Here is a 25,667-nt window from a genome sequence, read left to right as displayed (position 1 = left end):
GACTTCATTCTCTGTGGTCTGGAAATGTGATTTCTAGCCTATGCTCTGTTTGTCTTGACACAATCTTGTGGTAATAACATGGGTTTACAGAGGCTGTCCCATTGGGGTCCCTCCCGCCTGTACTTCCTGCACCAGGTGTGCAAAAGCCACATGAGTAATCCTTTGATGATGATGCTGCGAAATGCGGAAGCATCCTGTGTTGTCCTAACACAGAAGAGAACGTGAAAGCTGGAAGCTGTAGTGCTCTGGGAACCTGGGGTGTGACTTTGTTCCCTAACTTCTCCCTCTGGTGCTCTTAAAGCCTTCTCAATACAGACTGAGCCAGAGAGACAGGTGAGGGCTCACGGTCCTCCCTTTGCTGAATCCTCCCCAAACTTCCTCTGAACTCGCCAGGAAAGTCGAAGCAGTGTCCTGACTTAGATCCCTGTCTGCAAACCAAACATTCCAGCCTCTGTTCTGCAGAGCTGCCCATTTCCCAAACACCTCCCAGGAATGTGGGTTTGCATTGAGATCACCTTCTTGGCCAGTAGTGGAGCCTGAGAAGAAAAGCTGCCTTTGGAAAAAGCTTTGAACTGGTTTTGTGGTTTTTACTTGCAAGGCTGGTTAACTTGGGCTGAGCTTGGAGGTTGTATTCCCCACAGGAGGGTGTGAGGTGGGAGAACTGTCCCCACTCTTGTGTGCATTTGTGGCTATAATGAGCTGCCACCCAGATTGTGTCTTTCCCTCTCTGACCAACTGGCCAGGGCCTAGGGGGGAGCTGGTGTTGGCTTTTGCCAGCAGCTGGGACTGGACAGTGCGGTTACCGTTTATTTAATGCCACCCACTCTCATTTTCCCCCCACCTAATGGGGGATGAGAGGAAAAGGAGCACTCTGTTTTAGTTTTATAGTGCTGTCCCAGTAGCTCATGATCTGCTACATGAGAGTTTAATGAAGAAACGGGTAGAGGCAGAAGACAGGCGTGAGTTGGAATTTGTGGGACAATCTGGTTTCCTTTTTTTGATTATAGGAAAGGTACTTAGAGACTCAATCTCTTTGTTTTTCTCTCTCCTTCTCCCCACTCCCCTCTTAAACACACACACACACACACACACACACACACACACACACACTCACTCACTCCTTGGCTTTCCCTGAAACAAATCCCAAGGAGGGTGAGGGGTGGGAGTTCTGTATGGACTTGTCTTTCTTGGATATGAGTTCTTAATATGGTATTCATAAATGAGCTTCAAGATGTTCACAACCCCTGAAATTGTCTGCAAAAGTGTGTATTCTTGTGTTTCTTGAGAGAGGTTTCATAGCTTCCTTCAGATTCTTGGGTCTGATTCCTAAAAGGACAAGAACCTCTGCTCTGGGGTTTGAATCTTGGACCAACAGTAAGAGAAAGCAATAGTTAGCATTCACTGGGCTCTGACCATCCTCAGGCATCGCTAAGCACTTCGCATGCATTATTTCATTTGAGACTCCAAACCCTGCGAGGAGAGTATAATGATTATCCTTCTCTCACTGATGAGGAAGTGAAGGCACGGAGAATCGCATATTGGATCCAGTATGACGCAGTTCACTGGAGCTGGGACTTCAACACAGGTAGTCTGATTCTGGAACTCTTAGCTGTTCCTGGGCGTGGGGCCTCCATGCCAACTCAAGTGGCTCCATAGTGACCTTGGGATGTAGCTGACTTTAAAACTCCTTTCTGTTCACTGCACTGCCTGATTCTAGTATAGACTTCCTCTGGCCTTGAGTTGGCATTGTCACCTCCTGGTTTCCACATCTCTGGAGGGATAGAGGAGAAGCTTGTCTTTGGGAAGTGGATCTGTTTAATTTTGAATCTTAGTTCTGTGACCCAGTTGTCCTCAGTGTAAGCCCTAGAACCAGGATTATTTGGCCCTTGCCAGAGGGTTACCATGAGGAGAAAGAGGGACTCAGTAATGGAAGAATGAAAGAAAGCAGTTTGGGATGAAGAACTTGGAGAATTTGGATGGGTGGAGGGGCGATGTCGCTGGGTTGGGGGTGAACACTGAGCAGGCTGGAGGGTCAGACAGCAAGGTGCAGGAGGGCCTGGAGTTCCTGGGAGATTCTTACCAGCATGAGAAAGATCGGCCTTTGGAATGTTCAGGATAGATCAAAACGGGAAGCTCGATGCTAGTCAAGATTTTGCACAGACTCAGCTTTTTGTTTCTGCAGTTCAATGAAAATTAAATGTGCTATTGATAGTAATTTTTGAAGAGTTGAGCTGGAATAGGCGTACCATGCACCTTGTCTCCCTGTTGGACTTGCCACACGAGGTTTGTATAAGGGTAGCGGAAAGACCACGTGTTATTACTTCTCTGTTTCTTTAGCCCCTCGTTCCACGTATGCGGCTAGCTCGTGACTGTGCATTGCACATTGAAAGTGCTCGGTACATATTTTTTATTTGATTTGTAGGGTTAGGGAGAGCCGGTCTCTGTAATAAAGTTTGAATTAGGTAACAGTTTCCGCCTCCTTAAGCACCAGCCTCTTCGCTTGAGTTGCTAATATCATCCTCCTTTCCTTTCTGGGGGTACCCTGTTGTAAAAGTGCTAATTACCAGTATTGTGACTATAAGATAACAGTTGTAAGGCGTCTGTGGAGTAATTGATACTTAAATAATTGGAAATAGCCTCTGTAAATTAAAAAACAGAAACAAAACAACAACTATTTAGCTCTTTATACACAACAGCCACCATGCTCTTTCACTAATCTTTTCCTGCTTTCCCCGTCAACAGACCAGGGGATGGGTTGGTCAGCCCCAGGGTGGTGTCTGTTCTGGTCTTAGGTTCTAAGAGAAAGACTCATTGGTTGCAGCAGTGGGGATGGTCAGAGAATACTTCAAAAGGAGCCTGGCTCATACCTCACAGAGAAGCAGTTGCCTTCACTTGTTCCAAAATGGCATTGAACTGTTGCTAAGGGCAGGATAGGAAGTCTAGAGCAGGGTTGGGAGGTTTTACTTTCCAACTCTATTGTTTGGATTTTTTTCACCATGAGCATTTAAGCCTTTTAGAACAATAATGTAAAAATTATAATAAATAAAAATAATATAAAAATTGATAATAGTACTGTACAGTCAAGTAATGAAATACAGCTGGAAAATAAAATGGAATTAGAAGTCCCAGTTTGTTATTGCAGTTTCATAAATCTTGCTAGCTTTGTAACTGACTTTTCTCTATTCTGACGTCAAAGCAGCGTGACACCCTTAACTGCAGTTTGTAGGTACTCCGTGCGTGTATCACCTCAGATGGCAAACCGGATTGTGGATTCCGCAAGGAGCATCCTCAACAAGTTCATACCCGACATCTATATTTACACAGACCACATGAAAGGCGTCAACTCTGGGAAGTAAGTGCCTGTGCATTTTTGGAGCCTAATTTTGCAGCTGCCCCAGCCTTTTTCAGACTCCTGACTGAAGTTAGAACTGCCAGCTCTGAGATTGGGCAGCCAAAGGAAGAACAATTTCTTTTTTTTTTGGAAGAACAATTTCAGAATTAATTTCCTTCTGACTTATTGCCAGTGTCACCAACAACTCCCGTCACAGAAGCGTCGTAGCGGCCAGTGCTGGGAGATGAGGCGCCCAGTCCCCAGCCAGGGGGAATGAAAACTATTAATAAACAGCGCTGTAAGCTTTAAATCCCATCTGCACTCTGTTCCCACAAAAACAGAAACAAGTTCATCTATCCTGAGTAAATAACAGTTTAGGGAGAAAAATCCTTTGTTGGCCCAGGCGCCAGTCACATTCTCTCTCCATCAAGGGGAACACCATCCCTAGAGCCAAAGAAAAGTTGTTATTGCGGATTTGAGTTTGATTTAGTGAAAGTCTTTGTGGAAAACCTCACTTTAGAAAATAAAAAGTTAATGATCTATGTAATGAAAATAACTTTTTTAGTTGATTGTATATTTAAAAACAAGTTAGAGAAGCAAGTAAAACCCATTTTTTTTACTGTGAAAATGTTAAACATAAAGAAAAGTTGAAAGTAAACATCCATATATTCCTGGACTGGGAGGGCTGCGTGTTATGGGATCTCTGACCTTTGTGAAGCCCGAGGGAAAGATGAAGGTGATTTCTGAAACACGGTGGCTCATAGTCCAAAGCAACAGAGGTGGTGGTGTCAGAGGTTAGCGTTGGGAAAGCATTTGTGTGCAAAGCTGGCCCTTTCTTCTGGAATTTGGAAAGGTCAGTGATGGTCCCAAGCCTTTGGTGTTTTGCTCAAATATCACCAGTGTTTTCCATGTTTATACTGTGGGAGCGATAATGTCTGCATCCTTACATTATTGGAAAGATGAAACGTTCAGATACATGAGCCACTAAGGCACACCTGGCACATAGTGGGTGCTGTAGAAATGGACCATAGCTGCTGAGGTTATACTTTTCTTTCTCTTCTATTCTTGGCCAGGGGGATTACAGACAGATGGGGGAGGACAGCTAGCAGCAGCAGGTGTCTGAATGGCTTCCTCTCCATAGTGCCTTTTCTCTTTGGCCTCTGCCTCTACCAAAGAGTGGCCCGGAATGAAGCAGAGCAGGCCTGAAGGCCATACCGCCGCCAGCTCGAGTGTGGCTTTTTATACTTCCACTGACTTGGCTGAGCCTAGGGTGTGGGCTGGTCCCATACTTGCTCATGCTGAGTAGGAAGCTCAGGCATGGATCGAGATGTGGGTGTATGAGAGGCGTGGGCCATCACCTCCAAGCTCCCCTTCAGAAATTAAAACCAATGTATGCAGTTATGTTTGTGTTTAGTTTTCTAACTGTTAAGTTACAGGTGACAAATGGTGATCTTCTCTGTTATGAAATGATAAAGTCATGGGTGGATATTTTCTTCTTCTAAGTCAGTGAAGTATCCACATGAATTAGGCTTATTGAAATCCGGAAGTGAGAGTTATGTTGTGGCCGTGGCCGAGAGCCTTGGGGCCAGCACTTCCTGATGGTCTGCGTCAGTGCTCGGACCAGCACGCACGTCTCTAGTGTGGTCCCCTTTTGACTCTCATGTAATGACTTATAAAGAAAAATCTATCCTTTATCAGTTGGAAAGTTTGGGAGGCTTGTCTCTTTATAAACTGTACTAATGTGCGTCTTCAATGAGGCCACCTGGTGACCATCTACTTTGTCAGCGTAATTTGAAATGGGGCTGACGACACACACCGCAAATGAGGGGGAAATTGGAGTAAAGTACATAAAGCTTAATATATTATCTTGTTTTCTGTAAAACGAATATATTAAATGGAGCGATGAAGTATAAAGTTTGTTGTAATAACAAATACACGTGCCCTAAAAAATTCACGTGGATGGGAAAATTTGGAAGTTCTTGGGAAATTCAGGTAAGTGGGTTAAAGCAGTGATAGTAGCTTCTCTTCAGGTTCTCCCTTCCCTCCATTTTTCACTCTTTATTTTTGCATGCCACTGCTTCTGCTGCTGAGCTGAACGCCCCCTCCTGCTCTTGGTCAAGTGACTGAAAGGCAGCTTGAGATGGTGCTAGAATGTCCCATGATGATGAGTGGCTGGCACGGTGTTAGACTGTTAAGCATTACTCAGAGTGCCCCGGTACCTTTCAATAAATAAGTAACTCACTTCAGCCCCTTCTCTTGGCAGGTGTTATTAACCCTGGGCTGCAAGACAGTCAAATTTTTTAAAAGAAATTAATGACTGGTCATTATAGTTCCTCCCTACAGTGAGCTAATATAGTGCATTTGAAACATCATTAATTTTACACATAGTTTTTCTGAAATAAGTATCTTGGTTCATGTTGTGCCAGATGCATAGAAGGTGCTTCTTGAACACGTGTGTTGACTTTTGTCAAAAGAGGCAGGTCTGTATGGTGATTGCGTGTGGGCTGTACTGCTCAGAAGGTGGCTGTTCCTTCCTGATGACATACGAGGTCTGACAGTTAAATTTGCGAACTCATCCTAGAAAAAGTGCTACATACCTCATTGCTGAATATCACTACGGTCACCTTCGAAGTACTCCCCTTGGGAAGCTATGCACCGATGCCAGCACATAGTCCACCTTCAAAGCAATTTTGGAACTCTTTTCCTGGAATGGCCATCAGAGTTGTCATCGTATTACCCTTGATGTCCTGAATGTCATCAAACTGTCTTCCTTTCAATATTTCCTTTCTCTTTGGGTAAAGAAAGAAGTCATTGGGGGCCAGATCAGGTGAATAGGGAGGGTATTCCAATATAGTTACTTGTTTACTTGCTAAAAACTCCCTCACAAACAATGCTGTGTGAGCTGGTGCATTGTCGTGATGCAAGAGCCATGAGTTGTTGGCGAAAAGTTCAGGTCGTCTAACTTTTTCACGCAGCCTTTTCAGCACTTCCAAATAGTAAACTTGGTTAACTGTTCAATTGGTACAAATTCATAATAATCCCTCTGATATCCAAAAAGTTAGCAACAAGTTCTTGAACTTAGTTGTCAGACTTCGTATGTTTTTAAGACACTGGGTGCAGTAGATTTGATGTGTCAGATCTGGAAACTTGGTGGAGACATGCTTGTTTTTATTGTTTATGGACTGATTTGGTTTTGTGTTAAACTAGTTGTCACCAAAGTCTGTGAGGGCAGGTGTAACCACAGTGTCCCCAGTTCCTGTCCCATGGAAGCTTTTCCCCAAATGTTTGTTGGATGCATGAGTGAATGAGTGAGCTGTGGTCCTGAACAAGAGGGTATTAGAAACACAATGGGAGAGAACATAGTGCCAGCTCCTAGAATTCTGGCTTAGAGGTGTCCCTTGGGGACAGAAACATAAAGGTGTGCCTTATCTAGGCCCTTGCTAGCTTGTGTGGTGGTTTTCATTATCGGGGGAAAAGCCTGATGTTTCTCAAGAAGAGCTGCACTGAGGTCTCCGGGCTGCTTGCCCCTGGGTTGTGAGTGCAGGCTGTGGTGGAGAACTTGTGTAGGTTTTGGACAAAGACCTGCGATTGGCACACATCTCAGTCACCTTCTTGCTGTGTGGACTTGGTGCCAGGTGCGTAATGTCTCCATCTCCTCATTTGTAAATGGAGACATAATATCGACTGCAGAAACTGGCAGAAAGTAGGTGCTCAATGTCTGGTAGCCCTTGCTAATGTTATTATAAACCCACATAGTAGGATGTTTTACAGTGTAGGAGGAGTGGGGGGAAGGGAACAGAGGGCTAATAGGAAAAGCAGTGCAAGATGCATCTTCCTTGGTTCTGCCATGTGTGTCCTCACGAAGTAATGTACCCTGTGTCCCGGAAAATAAGACCTCGCTGGACCAGCAGCTCTAATGTGTCTTTTGGAGCAAAAAGTAATATAAAACCTGGTCTTATATTACATTATATTATATAAGACCCGATCTTATATTAAAATAAGACGGGGTCTTCTATTAATTTTTGCTCCAAAAGACTCATTAGAGCTGATAGTCTGGCTAGGTCTTATTTTCAGGGAGACATGGTGTATTTCCTGTGTAAGCTAGAAGGAACCCTAATAAGTCTTGGTGTAACCAGACAGCATGCCATCAGAAGGATGTTTGTCTTTCCTTTGCTGCATGTGAACCCCACTTCATGAACGTTACTCAGTATCTGTGCCTTTGAACCCCCAGGTCTCCAGGCTTTGGGTTGTCGCTGGTTGCTGAGACCACCAACGGCACGTTCCTCAGTGCGGAGCTGGCCTCTAACCCTCAGGGCCAGGGAGAAGCGGTGCTTCCAGAGGACCTCGGGAGGAGCTGTGCCAAGCTGCTCCTGGAAGAAATCTACAGGGTATGTACTCAACCTTTGCAGGTCAGGAGAGGAGCCATCAGGAAGCAGTTCATTATCTCTCATTCTTACTCCTTAGCAACTTTCTCCTCTTAAGCCAACGGCTTAAGCCAAGGAGTTAGCCTCTTCCTACCGATTAAACAGTTTAACATGAAATAATTTAATGGATTATCTAAACTAGTCAGTGAGCAGAGATCCAGCCCCCCCAGATTAGGATACGGGACAGGTAAGTTTTAACTGTGGAGAGAGGAAAGAACTGGAACAGACTCATACGAGAGAGGAGGTAAAAAAAAAAAAAAATGAAGCAGGTTAGGTGGGGCCTGGCTAGTTGAAGAGAATGCATTGCCCTGCCGAAGCTGCTCCCCTGGGTGTTACCATGTGGGAACGAGGGCTTATTGTCTTCAGGTTTTCCAAGGGAAGTCGGAAGTCTGGGTTTGTGTGTAGCAATTGATTCAGGTAGAAAATAGTGTCAACAGGCTAGATTTGCAGTGGGTGTTGTAGAACATAGAAGAATGTTTAGGGAAGGCAAGCCTGTGTCAGAGCATGGCACAGGGGCTTTGGAAAGACGAGAACACAGGTCAAAGAAAGGCGACACAAAGCTGAAGACAAGAATTCATCAGTTGCCATCTTTCATCTGCAGCTCTGGTTGGGGGGACACAGCTCAGACCTGCCTGGACCAACCTGTCCTCTCAGTTGCCACAGTTTTTTCTCTGTTGATTCATATGAGCAGCATGCACAGAGGCATACATACACTTTTACTCTGTTTCCCCAAAATAGTTGGGGTGACCTAAAATAAGCAAGAAAGAAATTGGGAGGGAAGGAAGGATGGTGGCAGGAGAAATAAGACGAGGCTGCCTGAAAATACATTCTTTGAAGTCCTATATACTTGGTTAGAGGAGAATCACACATGTGGCTCCCAGATTTCCGTTACTCTGCTCCATCTTTTGCCTTGGCTCCATGTCAGACAGGTGAAACCTTTTCGTGCCATGCAGATCCAGGACAGGCTCCCAGGGACAGTCATTTCTCTGCTGTGTATGCGAGGCTGCACACCCTTGAACTAAGTGCTAGCAAGAACTGCATTCTGGGTGATGCGTAATATTTGTAAGTTGGCTTTTTTTCCCCTCCAGCTGAAGAGCCTTTCATCTCTGTATTTATCTGTGTATTTATTCTCAGTTATTAGGCATTTCTGTGGTTCTTTCCTGAAGTCTCCAAGAAAGTTTTGCCCTGCTTGAAGTAGCAAAAATCATGTGTAAGCCCAGTGAAATAAAACCAGTAAGGCCGGGGTATAGTGGTGATTTTTTTTTTTTTTTAATTCCTCCTTTTGCTCCTGTAATTTATTAATCACTGTGGTAGGTATGGTAGGGTGATGCCTGGGGCCGTGGGTGTTGATCCCTCACAGGTCCCACTAAGGCAAACAGTGTATGTCACAAGCCACTTCCGTGATGCAGGTCATCATTCTTGAAAATAACTCATTGCTCTCAAGGGGGAACAAGTAAGAAAGCACTGTTTTAGAGTTAATTACAATGTCCAGGTAAGTGGTTTTATTTAATGTCCGTCTAATTAAAATGGAAGACAAAGGACCTATAATTGTGTCTTCAGTAGAGTAACTCCATCCGCTTTACTCACCATTCAGCTACGAAATAGAGAAAAGAAATATCCTGTCAAATGAAATCCTGAAGGAGGAAGTATCTTCTCACGATTTTGTGCAATCAAGGTCTGGCTCAGCTTTTTGATGCTAAATCAGTCCAATGTTTGATGCTTAATTTAGTGATTTTTTATTTTTATTTTGAAAGTTGGGAGTAAATAATCAAGAGGTTACCTCTGTCAGTTACTTAGTTCAGGAAGTTTGTCATCTGGACATTTGTGAGGGCAGAATGTGCGTGTGATATATGCGTTCCTAAGTCCCTGGGGATTTGTTTAGGTTTCTCTTCCTGGGTGCGTGGTGGCTGGCAAGCCCTGGGGATGCCTCCATCTCTTTCCAGTAGACCAGGGGGAATTGGAAGCATCATATTACAGAACAGCCCAGTGGGAACTACGAGCACAAGTGGAGTGTTTTACATCCCCATAAACAGCGTATTCTAGACCTCAGGGTGAAAGCACAGCCCCCAGTCCACAAGAGAGAAAACTTGCAACCTGGATGAGGTCATTGTATTTTTCTATTCTAGTTAAGTTCCACTTTAAACCATTTCATTGTGCCTGTACCAAGGTTGTTTGTTTTAATCTTTAAGAAAACTTCCTTTGTTTGTGTCTATGCTCTTCAGTTATTAAACGGACAAAATGCCTCATGTTTTTGTGAATAATTCTTTATAGATCTGTGATGTGACATGGTTTATTGAGTAATAAGAATTCATCCCCTTTGAATGTCTGGTTTATTTTTACCAGAATTTTAATCCTCTGATCTAATCCCTCTTGTTCTATTTATATCTCACCAGTTACCAAGTCCTCTCAATTCTGTTCCAGGCTTTCTGGAACTGCTCTTTCCTATCCATTTTTTTTGCTGCTTCCATCTACTACCCTCTGCCCATTACTGCCCCTCCCCCCAACGCCTATTATGTGTGCTGGCTCTCCCCACTTGCAGGGGAGGGGGGAGTCCTTTCCAAATCCTCTCCAACATCTTCAGTCTAAATCCCGCCCCCCCGCCAATACAATGATCTGATCTTTTTACCACTTAGTGCTCAACGACCTTCACTAGCTTCGCACTTCCCAAAGTAAAGTCAAAACCCGTTATTCAGAAAAGCCCTCAGTCTGTCTGCTCCACCTTCTCCCCGCAGTTTCACGTACTTCTCCGCAGATAGATACTGCCACTTTCAGACCTGGCCTCCTGGCTGTTCCCCACTATCCCTGGGTCATATTTCCCCCATCCTCCTGCTCTCCCCCCCCCCAACCCTGCTCACCCCTCCAGGGCCAATATAAGTCCCCACCTCCCCAAAGCCTCCCTCCCTGCCCCGCCCGCCCAGTGCCCACAGCCCTCAGCTGCTGCATGGCTTTGGCTTTGCCTTGAATTGTTTCTGGCTCCTGCTCATATCTCATCTTTGCAGTGAGATTGAAGCAACATGGCACAAGGGTTGTACCTGCTGTCGGGGTGGCCTCATCACTCCTCCATGGTGTTCTGTACACAGACCCCAACATGTTTATTGCACTAAAATATTGGTCTGGTACATAATAAAAATCAGTTGAGAATGGTGGAATAGCAACATTGGTAGACTAGTGATAGGAAGCAGAGCCTGAAGAGAACAGCTTAGTTTTAGACAGTTTTATGAAAGGGAGCAAGTTCTATAAAACAATTAGTTTTGTTGGTTCTCACGTTCTTTGTAGGTCAGGTTTTCATCTTTGGATGGAAATATATATATACTATAACTCTACTTGTCCTAGCATTTGCTAAGTGAGGAAAATATTAACTCAGTTTAGGAAGAGCAATAGATTTTCATAAAGGCTAGCAGTACGAGAAGCCCTCTATTTTCTTACTCCATTGTCATAAATGAAGTCTGAGAGCAAAGAGTGAGTGTCTGCCTAAGAATGGATTTCTTACCTACCTACATGCATTTAAAAAGGAGAGAAGTGTACCCACATGAACAGCAGTGGGTGGCCGGCCACCTGTTCTGTTCAAAGTCGGGGAAAGTCTAGCCTTGTACTCTAATGTGCTTTGGTCAGAAACTGGGTTCTTTTTGTGACTTGTGCAAAATATGTGGAAATTTAAGGTCATCCTGCTTTCACTGTGTACAATGTAAGTTTGAACTGTGTTACATAGAGTTATCCCACAAATACAGACTTTTTTAAAGACACAAATGTAAACAGCAGTAATGCACAGATCTAGTATAATAGAAGCAAAATGGCTGAAATAGTCAAGAAATTTGATAATAAAAGAAGAAAGGCAACCAAAGCAGTTATACTTCAAGAGAAAATTTGTGAAAAGAATTCTGTTCTGCTTATTGATTTGGGAGAAAAACAAGGAAAATTAGGGGAAAATAGAGCATAAGTAATAGGAATGGAGGGATCTGACCCTAACAGCTCTTCAGTTTTGAGGCACACGGGAAGAGATAAAGAGGAGAAAGTAATGTAACATGGCAAATAGTTTCTGAGTGTGACTGAATAGTGCTATACATAGATAAAAACCTTGAAAGGTAAAGGCCGTTTGATGTCAGATTGACTGTGGTCAGTGACAGATTAAATAAACAGAAGTAGCATTTACTTCACCCTCAATTAATTATACACTTCCTAGCATTGATTATGCTTTTTGGCTTATATGTCCTGCTGCTGCTTTAATTACTAAGGGGAGCTTTTATTTTTTACAAGATACCTCAGTAAACTTGAATTCTGATAGTCTCAGCTAATACAATTGTTCTGATTAACTGTTAGTTTAACCTCCTGAAGTTAATTGATACAAAGATTACTCTTAAAAGCTCCGTATTATTTTGTTCCATACCTGTGACTGTTGCTGTGGTTTTCCATTTTCTGGTTGGCACGACAAGTAATCTTTAAAGTGTTTGTCTTCACAGGGTGGATGTGTGGATTCGACCAACCAAAGCCTGGCTCTGCTGCTCATGTCCCTCGGACAGCAGGATGTGTCCAAAGTCCTGTTAGGCCCACTCTCGCCCTACACGTGAGTTGTTTTCTGCAGCCTCGTCATGCTGTCCCGTCTCACCTCCCAAATGCATGAAATGACAAAGGTGCTGTACTGCGCACAGCCACCACTGTGCACACCTCCTTACTGATCCGTAAATGAGCTAGAGGTTGTCGCTCTTAAAAATGTGGTGTTTCACGAGGATTTTTGCCTTCCTTTCTCTCCTGTGGTTTCATCATTTCTGTGTCATTAAAATTGTGTGATAGATTGGACAGTCCTTTTGTTTATGCTTTAGAGTTTTTTCCATTTTGGAGGTAAACTCCTGGTTCCATTATAGCTTGGATTTTGTTGTTAGTTTTTTTAATCCCTCTTTTCCCCAGCTGTGGCAAATAGGACCATCTCTTCATCCTAGGTGATAGGGTGTGAATTGGCTAGAAACATGAAGAAAAGAGGCAAAGTCCACAGTCATGCCACTGGACAAGTAGGGAAATTGTAAAAGTGCTCTTGAGGCCATTGGATGTTATCAGAAGTTGACTGCTGAGGTATTAAAGCAAGCAGTCTCCAAAAAGAGCAGCTCATCAGAAGACTTGAATTATTAACAGCACCGTGAAAGAAGCACTTCCCATTGATAGTAAATGAGGTTGCTGTAAGCAGCCCGTGTGAGCTCTGACATCTGGGTGTGGGGACATGTGCTTATATGCTTGAGATCTTAACATGGCCATCTGGGGGTGGGGGCTGGGGGGTGCTTGTCGTGTGGGAGGAAGTATTCAGGTAGATATGAGACTGAACTGTCCTTTTTCGGTTATCATGGTACCGATGCTGTATATCTGAAAGGTACAGTACTGTGATAACTGAAGAATGGTGGTGCCATCGCATTGAGAAAGGGGCGAGCGTTGCTGAGGGGGCATTGTACCCTTGGACCATGGCTTGAGGGGGACGTGGAGACCAGGAGCTTGAAATACTTTTTTGGAGGGTTTTGTTTTGTTTTGTTTTTTTGACTTGGTGTTAGGAGGTTTTTTTAGAACAAGGAAATGGAAGAGAATACATTCTGTTCTCAGTGGGGGAAGAATGATAAGCAGGAAACTGATGAGGACCACATTATCTGCAGATAACTTGTATCAAGTATTTCACAGGACAGGAAACCTGAAATTGAGTAATCCTAAATGGCACACTCACATCAGGAATCAACATTGCTAAAATAGACTTTGTAGTTAAGGCATTTGGGGAGGAGGTGAGGGCTGGGAGTCTAGCGCCCTAAATGCAGAGATTCGCTTCCTGTAGAGAGTTTGCTGGAAGTGGCTGACAGCTCTGTGACCACCATGGCTCCCTTCAGCTTCTCAGCTGTCTCATTGCTGCTGCTTTCCCAGCCTCTGCTTCAGGGCAGCAGAAGGCCTGACCGCTCCACAGCATGAAGTGGTGTCTAGAAATGTGTGTGGTCATGGGGCATGGGGCATGGGGTTTGGCAGAACATTATGTGGAAAATGGAATGTGTATTTTTATTTTTCCTTGACACTTTTTTTACTTTTAGAGTTGTTGTTTTTTTTTGTTTGTTTGGCTACAGGGCCTTTATAATTTTTTCAGGTCAGCAGCCCCTGTGGAGGTAGATGGTCAAGATGTGACTGGACATTTTTTAAAGTTCCCGTGTCCTCCTCTACACAACCCCTCACTAAACATTAATTGTAGTGTCTTGTGTTCTAGAAACCTTGCCTAAAATTACTACATATCCTGGGAAAATAAAGTGGTCTGCTCTGAATTGAGCTTTACAGGAGTGGGACAAATTACAAAATTATGTTTTGAGACTTGATTGCAGGACATTCTTCCTCTGGATTACCTGCCTCCCAGGGTTTCATGCAAGAGAGGCTGCAATGGGGTGGGAAAGGGAGCCCCCTTTCTTTTTGGTAAGCTAGAAAAGGTGGAGGGTGGGGTAGTAAGAAGTTTATTTTTGAAAGCTGTATCTGCTTGGGACCCTTTTAGCCCTTTTATCATTGTGGAAGACTCCAGTGGCCCCAAGTGGTGGAGGGCAAAGGTGAGAAGAAAAATATGTCCTTCAGGGTCCCAGTAGACAAAATTAACAATATTTGTGTGTACAGGTTAGTGTGAAAGTGGCCCAGAATCAAGGTCAGTATAATCGTGGTGGGAGGAACAGTTTATCCTAGTTGGATTCAAGAGTTTGAGAGGCCAAACTATCACTTATTTTTATGTGCAGTTAAAGTCATCAAAATCTGTTTTCTGAAACCTCAAGTTTCTCAAAAAAACCAGAAGCAAGACCCTCCTTGGTTTAAAGAAATGTATTTCTTCTGGCAGTTTGCACATTCTGATTGGTATAAATAGCTTTTTAAATGTCTATTTACAGACCGTGGGATTAAGGAGGATGTTTTTTCTTGCGGTGTTGCTTTTAAACTCTTTCTGGAAAATAAAGGTGTCTATATTCTTCCTGTTCTTCTTCCCTTTGTCTTACTTCAGGAGATTGTGGTTTTCTGTGGTACTTGAGAAAGTAAGTCTATATGTGTGAAATTCTTCGGGAAGGCCAGCGAGGTTTTTTTTTTTCCAGTAGAATAAAGTACGATTGGATAACATGCTGGTATGTGTAGAATTTCTTTCTGTTCAATTTGTTGAGTTTTAGGCGTTTTACAGTTGGCGGCAGTAGTTCTACCTTCCCCTCAAAAAGCTTAATATTACAGTTTAAGGAGGATTTATACTTTAATTAAAAGTAGGGTTAACAGCAAGAAAACATATCTGTGAGCATCTTAATTAGCACTTTCAGAAATTGTTTGATTGGAGACTGTGGTTCCCAGAGCTTTCTGCATTTTGTTGGATTTCAGTGGTGGCTGTACCCCGGGGGACCGGGAGACCATGGATAGGTATTTAGCATCTCTGAGCCTTGCTGTCATCCGGAGAGGAGGGGACGCTCCTGAAACAGTGGGCTTGTGGAGATGGAGCAAGGCTTAAATGAGGTCAGGTGCTCAGTGCTCCCACTGGAGCTCAGTCAGCGCTGGACGCTGCCGTCCCACCCAGAGCCCCCCTTGCCCTGCCCCAGTCTGGGAGAGCCAGGCTCCCGTTAAGGTCACTTCGAACGCCAGGAGGCCCAGTGAACGTGCTTTGGGCAGTTTCAGGCCTGAAGTCCGTTGTAAATTGTTTGCTCAGCTATCAATAAATCTATATCCATTAATTTTTAAATTATGACTAACTTCCTGCAGTTGTGTTGCTAAACAGACTACACACATTTTATTTACTGTTCCCAAGAATTCTGTAAGGTAGGTGTTTATTTAACAAACAGTATGTTTTCTGTTGGCCAGATGTTGTTTTAAGTGCTTTCCAACTATGAACTCATTAAGTTCTCATAATAAACCTCTGAGGGTATAAAGACAAGTACACATGCGGTCTGCAGGTGAGGGGGTTGAGGCACAGAGAGGCTGAGTCGCGTGCCCAGAGTCACACAGTCAGCAAGTGGGGCTCAGCCCCAGACAGTCTCAGCCGAGCTGTGCTTGCCTGACCCACCGTGCTCTTACGTAAGGACTGGGATTCTGTCCATAGTGTTGGACCCGAGTGCCCGCCTGCCTGAGGCAGGCTGCCACGCCACATCTTTTCAAATTCCGCCGTAAAATGATCTCCTTCTATCTTTAGTTGGAGGTCTAAAATAAACCATGCCACTTTGTTTTGTTCTAACTTTAATAAGTGACCTCGTTCTGCTACTTGGGAAGTGCTGGGAAGCGAGAGCCCAGTGTCCCTGTGAAACACGGATTGATTGGGGGTCTTGGCTCACTTAGTCTGTAGCACAGCAGTGTCCAGATCAAATGAGATAATGCAGGGAAAAGTGGGCACTGCTGGCCAAGCCTCCTGCTTTTTGGGTTCAGTTGTTTAACTGCTGCCCTGAGCTAGCGTGATACCACTCCACCTTACATGTGTTATTTAATTGTGTTTAAGTGTTGCAAAGCCCTGTCACTTTGATTAAGCTGTTTGAACCCCAGAACATATTTGGCAAATGGTAAAAGCAAGTGATATCTTTAGTTTCCAGATGAAAAAGAGAGGTTAGAGGTCTGTTCATTGTAAGTCCTTAGCCACTTGGCTTGGCACCCACATCTCCCAACAGGGCAGCCAGCCTGGCTCTCTCTTTCCTTCTGCCTTTAAGTCGAATTTAATAACTTCGTTCTTAGAGCAGAAGCTATCTGGGCTTTGGGAAAGCCACTGTTTGGCAGAAAAAGCACCACCAGTATATTTAGAAGCTGTGGTGTAATGACAACAGGGGGCTCCATCCAGCAGATTCTCTTCTCACCACCGGATCTTCCATCCCCTCAACTTCTAGAGCAACTCCTTAGACCTGAGAAGTAGGTAACCCCAGTATCCAAGTGGCTTGGTGGCGCAGGAGTCAGGCACCTTTTGTTGTGTTTTGTGCTTGTGGAGCTGCCATAGAGAGAGTGTGCACCCATGATTGCTTTCACCCCCATGCTCTAGCAGGCGTCAGAAGAGGGATCTGGTGAGAGGGGCTACATTTTAAGGGGCAGCGCCGGGCAACCTGGCAAGTCCTGGGCAATTGGGATTCAATGGGCAGGTGACTGAGCCCAAAGGCTGTCACCTGTTGACTAGCAGTGCTGCTGGAAGATACATAGGAAAAATTATCTCTGTGTTCTAGGATTCTCTGAAACTTGTCACATGGACTGGAGGCTTTCATGAAAAGTAGGTTATTGATTTGGGGCTTTTTTTTTTTGGAAAATAAATGACTTTGTTCTGAAAAATACGAAGTCTGACAAATTCGCAAACTTGTTTGAGCAATGTTGCTAACCTTTTTTGAATTCAGAGGGATTATTTATTATGAATTTGCACCAACTGGACAAATAGTTCACCAAGTTTACTATTTGGAAGTGCTGAAAAGGCAGCTTGAAAAAGTTGGACAACCTGAACTTTTCACCAACAATTCATGGCTCTTGCATCACGACAATGCACCAGCTCACACGGCACTGTCTGTGAGGGAGTTTTCAGCCAGTAAACAAATAACTGTATCGGAACACCCTCCCTACTCACCTGATCTGGCCCCCAATGACTTCTTTCTTTACCTGAAGATGAAGGAAATACTGAAAGGAAGACATTTGGATGACATTCAGGACATCAAGGGTAATACAATGACAGCTCTGATGATGGCCATTCCAGAAAAATTGCTTTGAATTTTGGCATCGGTGCATAGCTTCCCAAGGGGAGTACTTCGAAGGTGACCACAGTGATATTTAGCAATGAGGTATGTAGCACTTTTTCTAGGATGAGTTTGCGAACTTAATTGCCTCTTAAAAAGTTGACTGCAGATGCAGCCCTCAAAGTCCTTTTACATGGGAGTTGCACAGTCCCAGTTCCCTAGAATGGTTAGTCTGAAAAGCTGCCATTAATACTGGTCACCGGTTAATGAGCCGAGCCGCTCAGCGTGCTGCGGCTCTCGCTGCCTCACTGTGTAGTCACGTGGTTGTGCCTAGGACGTGTGGATCTGCACTGTGGTGTTTGGAAGAGAGGAGAGGGAAGTTTCTGCACCTGGGAGGTGGGGGCTCGTGGGGCCTGTGTGTGGCTACGGCTGTGGGGCTGTGAAGAAGGGTGTGTATCAGCGTCGGATGTGACTGTTCGACTGCTTTTAGCTATGGGCGAGCTTGTTCTGTTTGGTTTTCATTTTTTTAAAGAGACTGTTTGTTAGGATTTAATATTGTCTGTGGTTATTTCTCAGCTTTCGAGCATGTTTGCTCTTTGATAGCCCAGCTACAGCAGACAGGGAGAATGGGGCTGGAGCTGGGAGGATGTTCTGAAACATTCCGTAAGCCAGTCCCTTGCAGCCTTCCTCAGGCTGAGGGCTTGGCAGAACATTATGTAAAAAGTGGAACCAACTCTGCTTTTTCTAACCATTCCAAAGGCTACAAATATCCCAAAGCTGCAAATTTGTAGGCCTGCACACTCAGATCTGTGTTTCTCCTATCCTTCTCCAAGAGATCAGAGGCAAGCTGAGGCCTCTTAGGAGTTCTGCCAGCTGGGAGGGTGTCTGGTTTTTCTAGCACAGTTGAACGATTCAGAGTGAAGTAGGCTCGGGAGGCGCTGACGGGGAGCGGGCCTGTGTGAGAGCCGAGGCCGCAGTGCAGGAGAGAACAGGCTGTTTGCTCCTTAGAACCCAGACGAGTGGGTGAGATGGCTGGCTGTGTCTGCATTGCTGCCAGCTGGAGGCTTTGCCCACAGATGTGCACTGTTGATCTGTGGGTTTGGTGTGTTTGTTTTCTTTTTTTCCTAGGACAGGGTGGGGGAGATTGTGGAGAGCAAAGAACTGAAAATGTCTATTGGTTAGTAAGACAGGAAAGCCAGCAGGGGAAGAACTGACTTCCCTTAATTGCTAAGGATGTTGAAGTCATTTCTCAAAATGAGCTCTAACTCCTCAATTCTATTCTGCGCCTCATTAATGAATGCCTTATGTAGTGCCTAGCAGGTGTCATGGTTTCAATGACAGATACGGTCATTGCCCTTGAGGGGCTTATATAATTCACCACGGTGGGAGGGGCAATTGTGAGACAACTACACATAAGCGTTTAATTAGACACTACAAGCACAGCCAGCAATGCAGAGGGGTTATTGGCCAGAGAGAAGAGTTGACAAATGCAGTGGTATTTTAAAGATGGAGGTAAAGTAGCATAATCATAAGAGGAATTGAGAGCAAAGAAGTGAGGACTTTTTCTGTTAGTATGCAGCCTTCACCAGAACGCCTACTGCCCAGAGCAGTTCCTGTTTCATCTGTTAGCCCCTGACATGCCGTCAGGGCAGCCAGGCAGGGTGAGGAATTGTTTGGGTCTCCTCTTCTCCTCTGATTAGACCAACTCAGACAGAGGGACAGGAGGGGGTGGGAAATTCTTTTCAGTAAACTTTATACTTAGTTTGGTATATACTGTGTGAGGGTGGGAGCCAGGATCAGTACTTTTTTTTTGACTTCACAAATACATATTCATTTGTTTATTTTAAACGGCTTTATTGAGATATACTTCATATGCCACACAGTTTACCCATTAAAGCATACAGTTCAATGGTTTTGAGTATAATAAAAAAGTTGTGTAAACATAACTACAATCTAATTTTAGAACATTTTCACCACCCCGGAAAGAAACCCTTTGCCCATTATGGTGGTTCACCATTCCTCCCACTCGCCTCAGCCCAGGCAACCACTAATCTGCTTTCTGCCTCTGTGATAGATTTGCCTGTTCTGTGCATTTCATGTAAATAGACTCATGCAATATGAGTTTCTTGGTGACTGCCTTCCCTCACTTTAGCAAGATGTTTTCAGGGTTCATCCATGTTGTAGCATGTCAGTACTTCATTCCTTTTTATGGCTGAATAATATTCCATTGTATGGATACACCACATTTTATTTATTCATCTGTTGATGGGCATTTGGATTATTTTCACTTTGACCTTTATGAATAATGCTGCTATGAACTTTTGTATACAAGTTTTTGTGTGGGTGTAGTTTTTTGTTTCTCTTGTGTATATACCTAAGAGTGGAATTGCTGGATCATATAGTAACTCCTTGCTTAACAATTTGAGGAACTGTCAGACTGTTTTCCACAGTGGTGGCAATTTCTACTAGCAGTGTATAAGGATTCGTTTTTCCACGTCCTGACCCACACATTTGTTATTATCTGTCTTTTTGATTGGAGCCATTCTATTGGGTGGCAAGTGGTACTTCAATGGTTTTGATTTTCACTTTGCTAAATGACTAATGTTGTTGAACATCTTTTCATGTGCTATTGGCCATATGTATATCTTCTTTGGAAAAATGTCTGTTCAGATCCTTTGTCCATTTTTAAATTGGGTTATTTGTTTTTTTATTATGGAGTTGTCAGAGTTCTTTACATATATATTCTAGATATTAGATCCTTATCAGGTATATGATTTGCAGATATTTTCTCCCATCTTGGGAGTTGTATTTTCACTTTCTTGATAGTATCCACAAAAGATTTTAATTTTGATGAAGTCCAGTTTATTTGTTTTTTTTCTTTCATCATTCCACTTTTGGTGTTGTGTTTAAGAAACCATTGCCTAGCCCAAGATCATGAAGATTTACTCCTGTTTTCTTCTGTGAGTTTCATAGTTTCACCTCTTACATGCAGGTCTTTGATCCGTTTTGAATTAATTTTTGTGTATAATGTGATGGAAGGGTCCAACCTCGTCTTTTGCATGTGAAGTTGTTCCTGCATCATTCATTGAGAAGATTATTCTTTCCCTGTTATCTTGGCACCCTTTTCGGAAATCAGTTGACCACAAATGAGTGGATTTCTTTCTTGACTCTCAATTCTGTTCCATTGAGCTGCATTTTAGGGTCAATATTTTGACAGCTCAGGTGATCCCATGTGCAGTCAGCACAGAGAACCGTCGCGCTGGGGTAGGGAGTTTGGATGGTTCGATTGGGAGGGAGCACAACACACAGTTGCTGGAATTCTTTATTCCATATGTACAGTCCATCTGTTCTTAACTAAACCTGTGTTTTTCAAACTTGCCTGATAAAAATCACCAGGAGTGCTTGTGAACAGTAGATTTCTGGCCCCTATTCACTGGGGAGAAAGGGCTTGGAAAGGGGTGGGGAGGGGACATCTTTGCATGTAGCCTATGATTCTGGGGTCTTCCATGTGGACATGTCCTCCCTATCAGTTGCCAGTTGATCAGGAACCTTCAGGGACCTGTGTGTTTAATGAATTCTCTAGGTGAGTCGTCTGGTCAGGGTTGCTGCGGCGATGCTGAATGTGCTAGCCCAGACCGGTAGAGGCCTGCATAGCCATACCATGGTCCTTTCATAGAATCGCGGTTCCCAAGGTATTCTTGGCGTGAGTGACGCCATCTCACCACATTTACTGTGAGCCCTTCCCTGACTACCGTATTGAGTATTGCCTCCTGCTGTATGCATACAGATATTGTTAGACCCATATTTCCTCCCATCTGCCTTGTTTACTTTATTTAAATTTCCCTTTTCAAGAATACTTAGCTTGTCTGTCCCACTTGATTGAAACCATCGTGTGAGAAGGGATTTTCAGTTGACTGCAATATCTGTCTCCAAGAACAGTGCCAGGTACGTTGTAGGCATTCAATCACTGTTTGTTAAGTGAATGGAGGGATTGAGATTGAGGCATGAAGAGAGAGGCATCTCTATTTTGGCATCTGCAGCAGTTATTCTACTTGGTTTTACCTCAGGACACTGAATCGTGAAAGTACGCGTCTCTCTCTTTGCAGGAGCCACTCAAGTATTAATGCCATATCCATGTGTACTGTAACGAGTGTGTAGGACAAGACTTGTGTCATGTACTAACCTCTAACCTTATGTATAGATGTATACATGCATTTATTTACTTATTTAATCTTCTGTCGTGTGCATCTGCAAGCTGTCTAAATCCTCTGGAAATTGGCAGACTGTAAATAAATATTATTGAATCAGCTTTGACGAGAATGTCATAATTTTGGTCATTTTTCTTGATCTGGGAAATTAAAAAGCTTGGGTTCTAGGTGGGAGGAGAACTTTTTTTAAAAAATCGATTCCTCTTTGATTCCTTCCTCCTTTTTTCTTTTTAGGATAGAATTTTTGCGGCATTTGAAGAGCTTTTTCCAGATTATGTTTAAAATTGAAACCAAGCCATGTGGTGAAGAACTTAAGGGTGGGGATAAAGTGCTGATGACCTGTGTTGGCGTTGGCTTCTCCAACCTTAGCAAGACCCTCAAGTGAACCTGGCGCGGGATGAAAGGCCCCAACGCCTGCAGACAAAGCGGAAGCCGCCAAGCACCCAAAGGGACCAAGTCCAAATTCATCCAGGACAGGATAACCTCTTACATTAAGGCCTTTCTCAATTTTCCGTTTAAAAGCAATCAGAATATCCAAATAAAAAACATCTTTATGTCACATGTTTCCAGCCATTTCTCCAGTGGTCCTGATATTCCCCAGGAGGCCCTGTCTTGATGAGAGCTCCCTGGGCTAAGCCAGACAAGGAAAGTGCCTTCAGGACTCCGTCGTGCTGTGAGACCACTGTCACAGCTGCGTCCCCGCAGTGTTTCCTTGGCCCACGTCCCCGGGCTTCTGTCTGGTGGCTGCTTTTCAGATCATTTCTGCAAGGACTGACCTCTTTGAACTTTGGTTTCTGTGTAGGGATTAAATGAGATAATATGGGTGAACACTCTTTATTAGTGCAGTGTTATGCCAATGTCAGAGATTGGTATATGAGAGTACTTCATCCCTTGTCTCAGGAATGCACTGAGCTGCCTTGGAGACAGACACTGCTCCCTGTCTGGTCCATTGTATGTGTGTGTTGGGGGATGAGTGCCTGGGGCTGCCGGGCTCCAATTAAAGTTGTTGGATGTTTTCTATATCCCAGGTGTGCTCTCTATTTTCTTATTTTATTCTCACAGTAGCCCTGTCATACAGATTGTATTATCTGCACAAGAAAATTCATAAAGGATATTTTGTTCCTCTGAAATTTGTAATGTAAAGACATCAGCTCTCCTGACTGAAGGATGTAAGTGTAATAGTGTCAGAGTCTGGAATTTTACCTTATGTACAAGCTAATCAGTTAGATGATTACCGTTTCGTGGATGCCGGGAGAAGACGTGAGAGTCCTCGGTCAGAGACGAAGAACTTCGTGACTCAGCACAGCAAGCCTCAGGCGCTTCGTGTTTGTATTGGATTCCCCTGTCCCCCGAGTCTCTCAGTGGCGACATGGAGGGGCCCCAGGTAGATGCTCTGCACACAGTGGGTTTGCATCCCAGCCGAGAAACATGCCTGGGGACGCTGCCCCTCGCAGCAGGCCTGCTCTTTGTTCCAGGTGTGGACACTACTTCATCTCTCAACACGGAGGAGAAAGGCCCGGGTGAAGGCTTCCGCATCAGGAATGTGCCGGAACACCCCTGCCCACTAATAAGAGTCTACATTTGGTGTGTGGGAGTTGGTAGAAGGGGAAAGATCTGGTTCTTTCTTACTAGGATTCTAAATGATGTTCTGCACCTGGGTGGCCTTGGGAAGTGTGAAGGTCTTTGTCCCCGAGGCCTCTGGGTACCCCTTTCTTTTTCAGTGAAAGAGGCCGGAGGAAGTCTGCTGTTTCGCCTGGGGGTGTGGGAGGTGACCCTCTACTGACTGAGAGCTTTACATGCTGTATTGGTTATCTGTAGCTGCATAACAAATCACTGCAAACTCAGCGGCTTAAAACAATACCCGTTTATCATCTCACAGTTCTGTAGGTCAGAGGTCCTGGTGGGTTTGATTGGGTTCTCTGTTTAGGGTCTCAAGGCTGATAATCAAAGTGTCAGCCAGGCTGTGCTTTGGGAGAGAATATGCTTCCAGTTCATTCAACTGGTAGAATTCAGGTTGCAGGACTAGAGTTCTCCCTTTCTGGCCGGCTGGGGACAACTCCCAGCTTATAGAGAGAGGTTGAAGGCCTTCCTTGTAACTTGGTTCCCTTCCTCTTCAAGCCAGCAGGGATGCCTCAGGTCCTTCTTGTGCTTTGAATCTGACTTCCTCTTGTGGTACCAGCTGAAGAGAACATTGCTTTTTTTTTAAATTTATTGGGGTGACAATTGTTAGTAAAATTACATAGATTTCAGGTGTACAATTCTGTATTACATCATCTATAAATCCCATTGTGTGTTCACCACCCAGAGTCAGTTCTCCTTCCATCACCATATATTCGATCCCCCTTACCCTCATCTCCCACCCCCCACCCTCCTTACCCTCTGGTAACCACTAAACTATTGTCTGTGTCTATGAGTTTCTGTTTCTCATTTGTTTGTCTTGTTCTTTTGTTGTTTTTGGTTTATATACCACATATCAGTGAAATCACATGGTTCTCTGCTTTTTCTGTCTGACTTATTTCTTATTTCGCTCAGCATTACACTCTCTGAAAACATTTATTTATACATACAGACACGTGTGCTCCAATGTTCATTGCAGCTTTGTTTACGGTGGCCAAGACATGGAAACAACCAAATGTCCTTCGATAGATGAATGGATAAAAAAGTTGTGGTATATATACACAATGGAATACTATTCTGTGGTAAGAAAAGATGATATAGGAACATTTGTGACAACATGGATGGATCTTGAGAGAGAACATTGCTTTTCAATGACTCATATCACAGTCCCCCTTGAATAATCTCCCTATCTAAGGTCACCTGATCCCAGGCGTACTTAGATTTGTGTTGGAATAGCCAGGGGCTGGGAATCTTGGTCGGTCATCTGAGAATTTTGCATACCACACACGCTGCAGTTTTCCTTAGTGCTGCTGGTGTTTGAACCCAGAGCTGCCCACACTCAGATACAGAACTAAAGCACTGCATGTCCAGTGCTATCCTGCAGGAGCTTTCTGTCCTTTGGAACAAGCTCCTGTTGGTCAATTTAGGGTGGCATGTAGACTCCAGGCAGATCATTGCAAGCAGTGGAAGGAACGTGTGCCCCTATCTGCTACAAACAAGGAAGTATCTGCTGGTTTGCAGCCCTCCAGCTGCATTTAGAGGGGGAACATCTGGCAGTAGTGGTTATGAGATTGCCAAAAGGAGGACAAATGTAATATTTATTTAAACAGCCTGCTCCCAGGTCCTCTCTCCAATGCCCAAGAGAAGGAATACCGTGCCTTGGGAAGAAGCCGTCCTGTGCAGGTTGCTGGTCCGTCTTAGTGACATGTGGTGCCCTTGGTCTCTGCCTTGTTCTTAGTGTAGCTCCTGATTAGTCCAGCTTCCCTGGGGTAGATCGATGAGAGATACCAGCATTGGGGGCCTGTCTGCTCTCCTCGACAGAGACAGACCACTCAAGGAGACTAGTGATTTTCTTTTTCAGGCAGCTACACCTGTGACCTTATCGGGATCATGGCAGAATCATTGTCTTTACCTTCCTGTCATCTACCAGGCCCTGCTTCTGCCTGTCAGTGTCCTTCAATTACATTCTATGTAAACATCAGCCAGCCCCCCTCCACTATGATTATTTTACAATACTCATCAAAACAGTTGGTAAGGGGTGAGAGGAAGCTGGGGTATTGCACCGTGATGGGGAAACAGCAATAGGCTTTGCTGAAATCCAAAGTACCCTCATTGGGCAGCTAAACCTCAGGGTTTTGTTGCTTTTGTTTTGTTTGTTTGATCTTTTCTGATAAAAAGTGGTGAAGGATATCACTGATTACAGACCCAACAAACAAACCACAAAACTTAAGCTGCACCGGGGTGCCTGTCCTTTCGCTGGCACTCTACCACAGAAGACCACGAGGTAGCCATTTTCCAGGAGGTCTTTTGTGTTGGTGGCTCCTCGGTGAGGCCAATGCTGACAGTTAGTTGTACAGAGAATGAGGGGAAGGGTTGAGGGTGCAAAAGGGAGGGAAAGAAAGAGGATGGAGTAGAGGAGACTTAAATTGGTAAAATCAAA

The 25,667-nt window shown here is 44.2% G+C and overlaps 1 protein-coding gene across 8 annotated transcripts in view; it reads left to right on the top strand.

Moving 5' to 3' along the window:
- RCL1 (RNA terminal phosphate cyclase like 1) overlaps positions 1–22,632 on the top strand; it is a 49,667-nt gene extending 27,035 nt beyond the window's left edge. Inside the window, exons 6-11 of one of the 8 annotated variants that reach the window (XR_012495722.1) lie at positions 3,227–3,352; positions 7,563–7,719; positions 12,213–12,316; positions 16,908–16,951; positions 17,073–17,507; positions 21,845–21,981. Coding sequence is in view for 4 of the 8 variants with exons in the window: in XM_074330478.1 (XP_074186579.1) it covers positions 2,353–2,396; positions 3,197–3,352; positions 7,563–7,719; positions 12,213–12,316; positions 21,845–21,995 (612 nt within the window). In the remaining 4 variants the exon portion in view is untranslated. Of the gene's footprint in view, positions 1–2,337; positions 2,397–3,196; positions 3,353–7,562; positions 7,720–9,349; positions 9,431–12,212; positions 12,317–16,907; positions 17,508–21,254; positions 21,348–21,844 lie in introns of those variants that run through there. The other 7 variants (XR_012495720.1, XR_012495721.1, XR_012495723.1 and 4 more) reach the window with 7 other exon arrangements.
- Positions 22,633–25,667: the final 3,035 nt, after the last annotated feature.

Source organism: Rhinolophus sinicus, linkage group LG04 (assembly GCF_036562045.2).
Source record: "Rhinolophus sinicus isolate RSC01 linkage group LG04, ASM3656204v1, whole genome shotgun sequence".
Lineage (NCBI taxonomy): Eukaryota > Metazoa > Chordata > Mammalia > Chiroptera > Rhinolophidae > Rhinolophus > Rhinolophus sinicus.
This window is presented reverse-complemented; position numbering and strand designations above follow the sequence as displayed.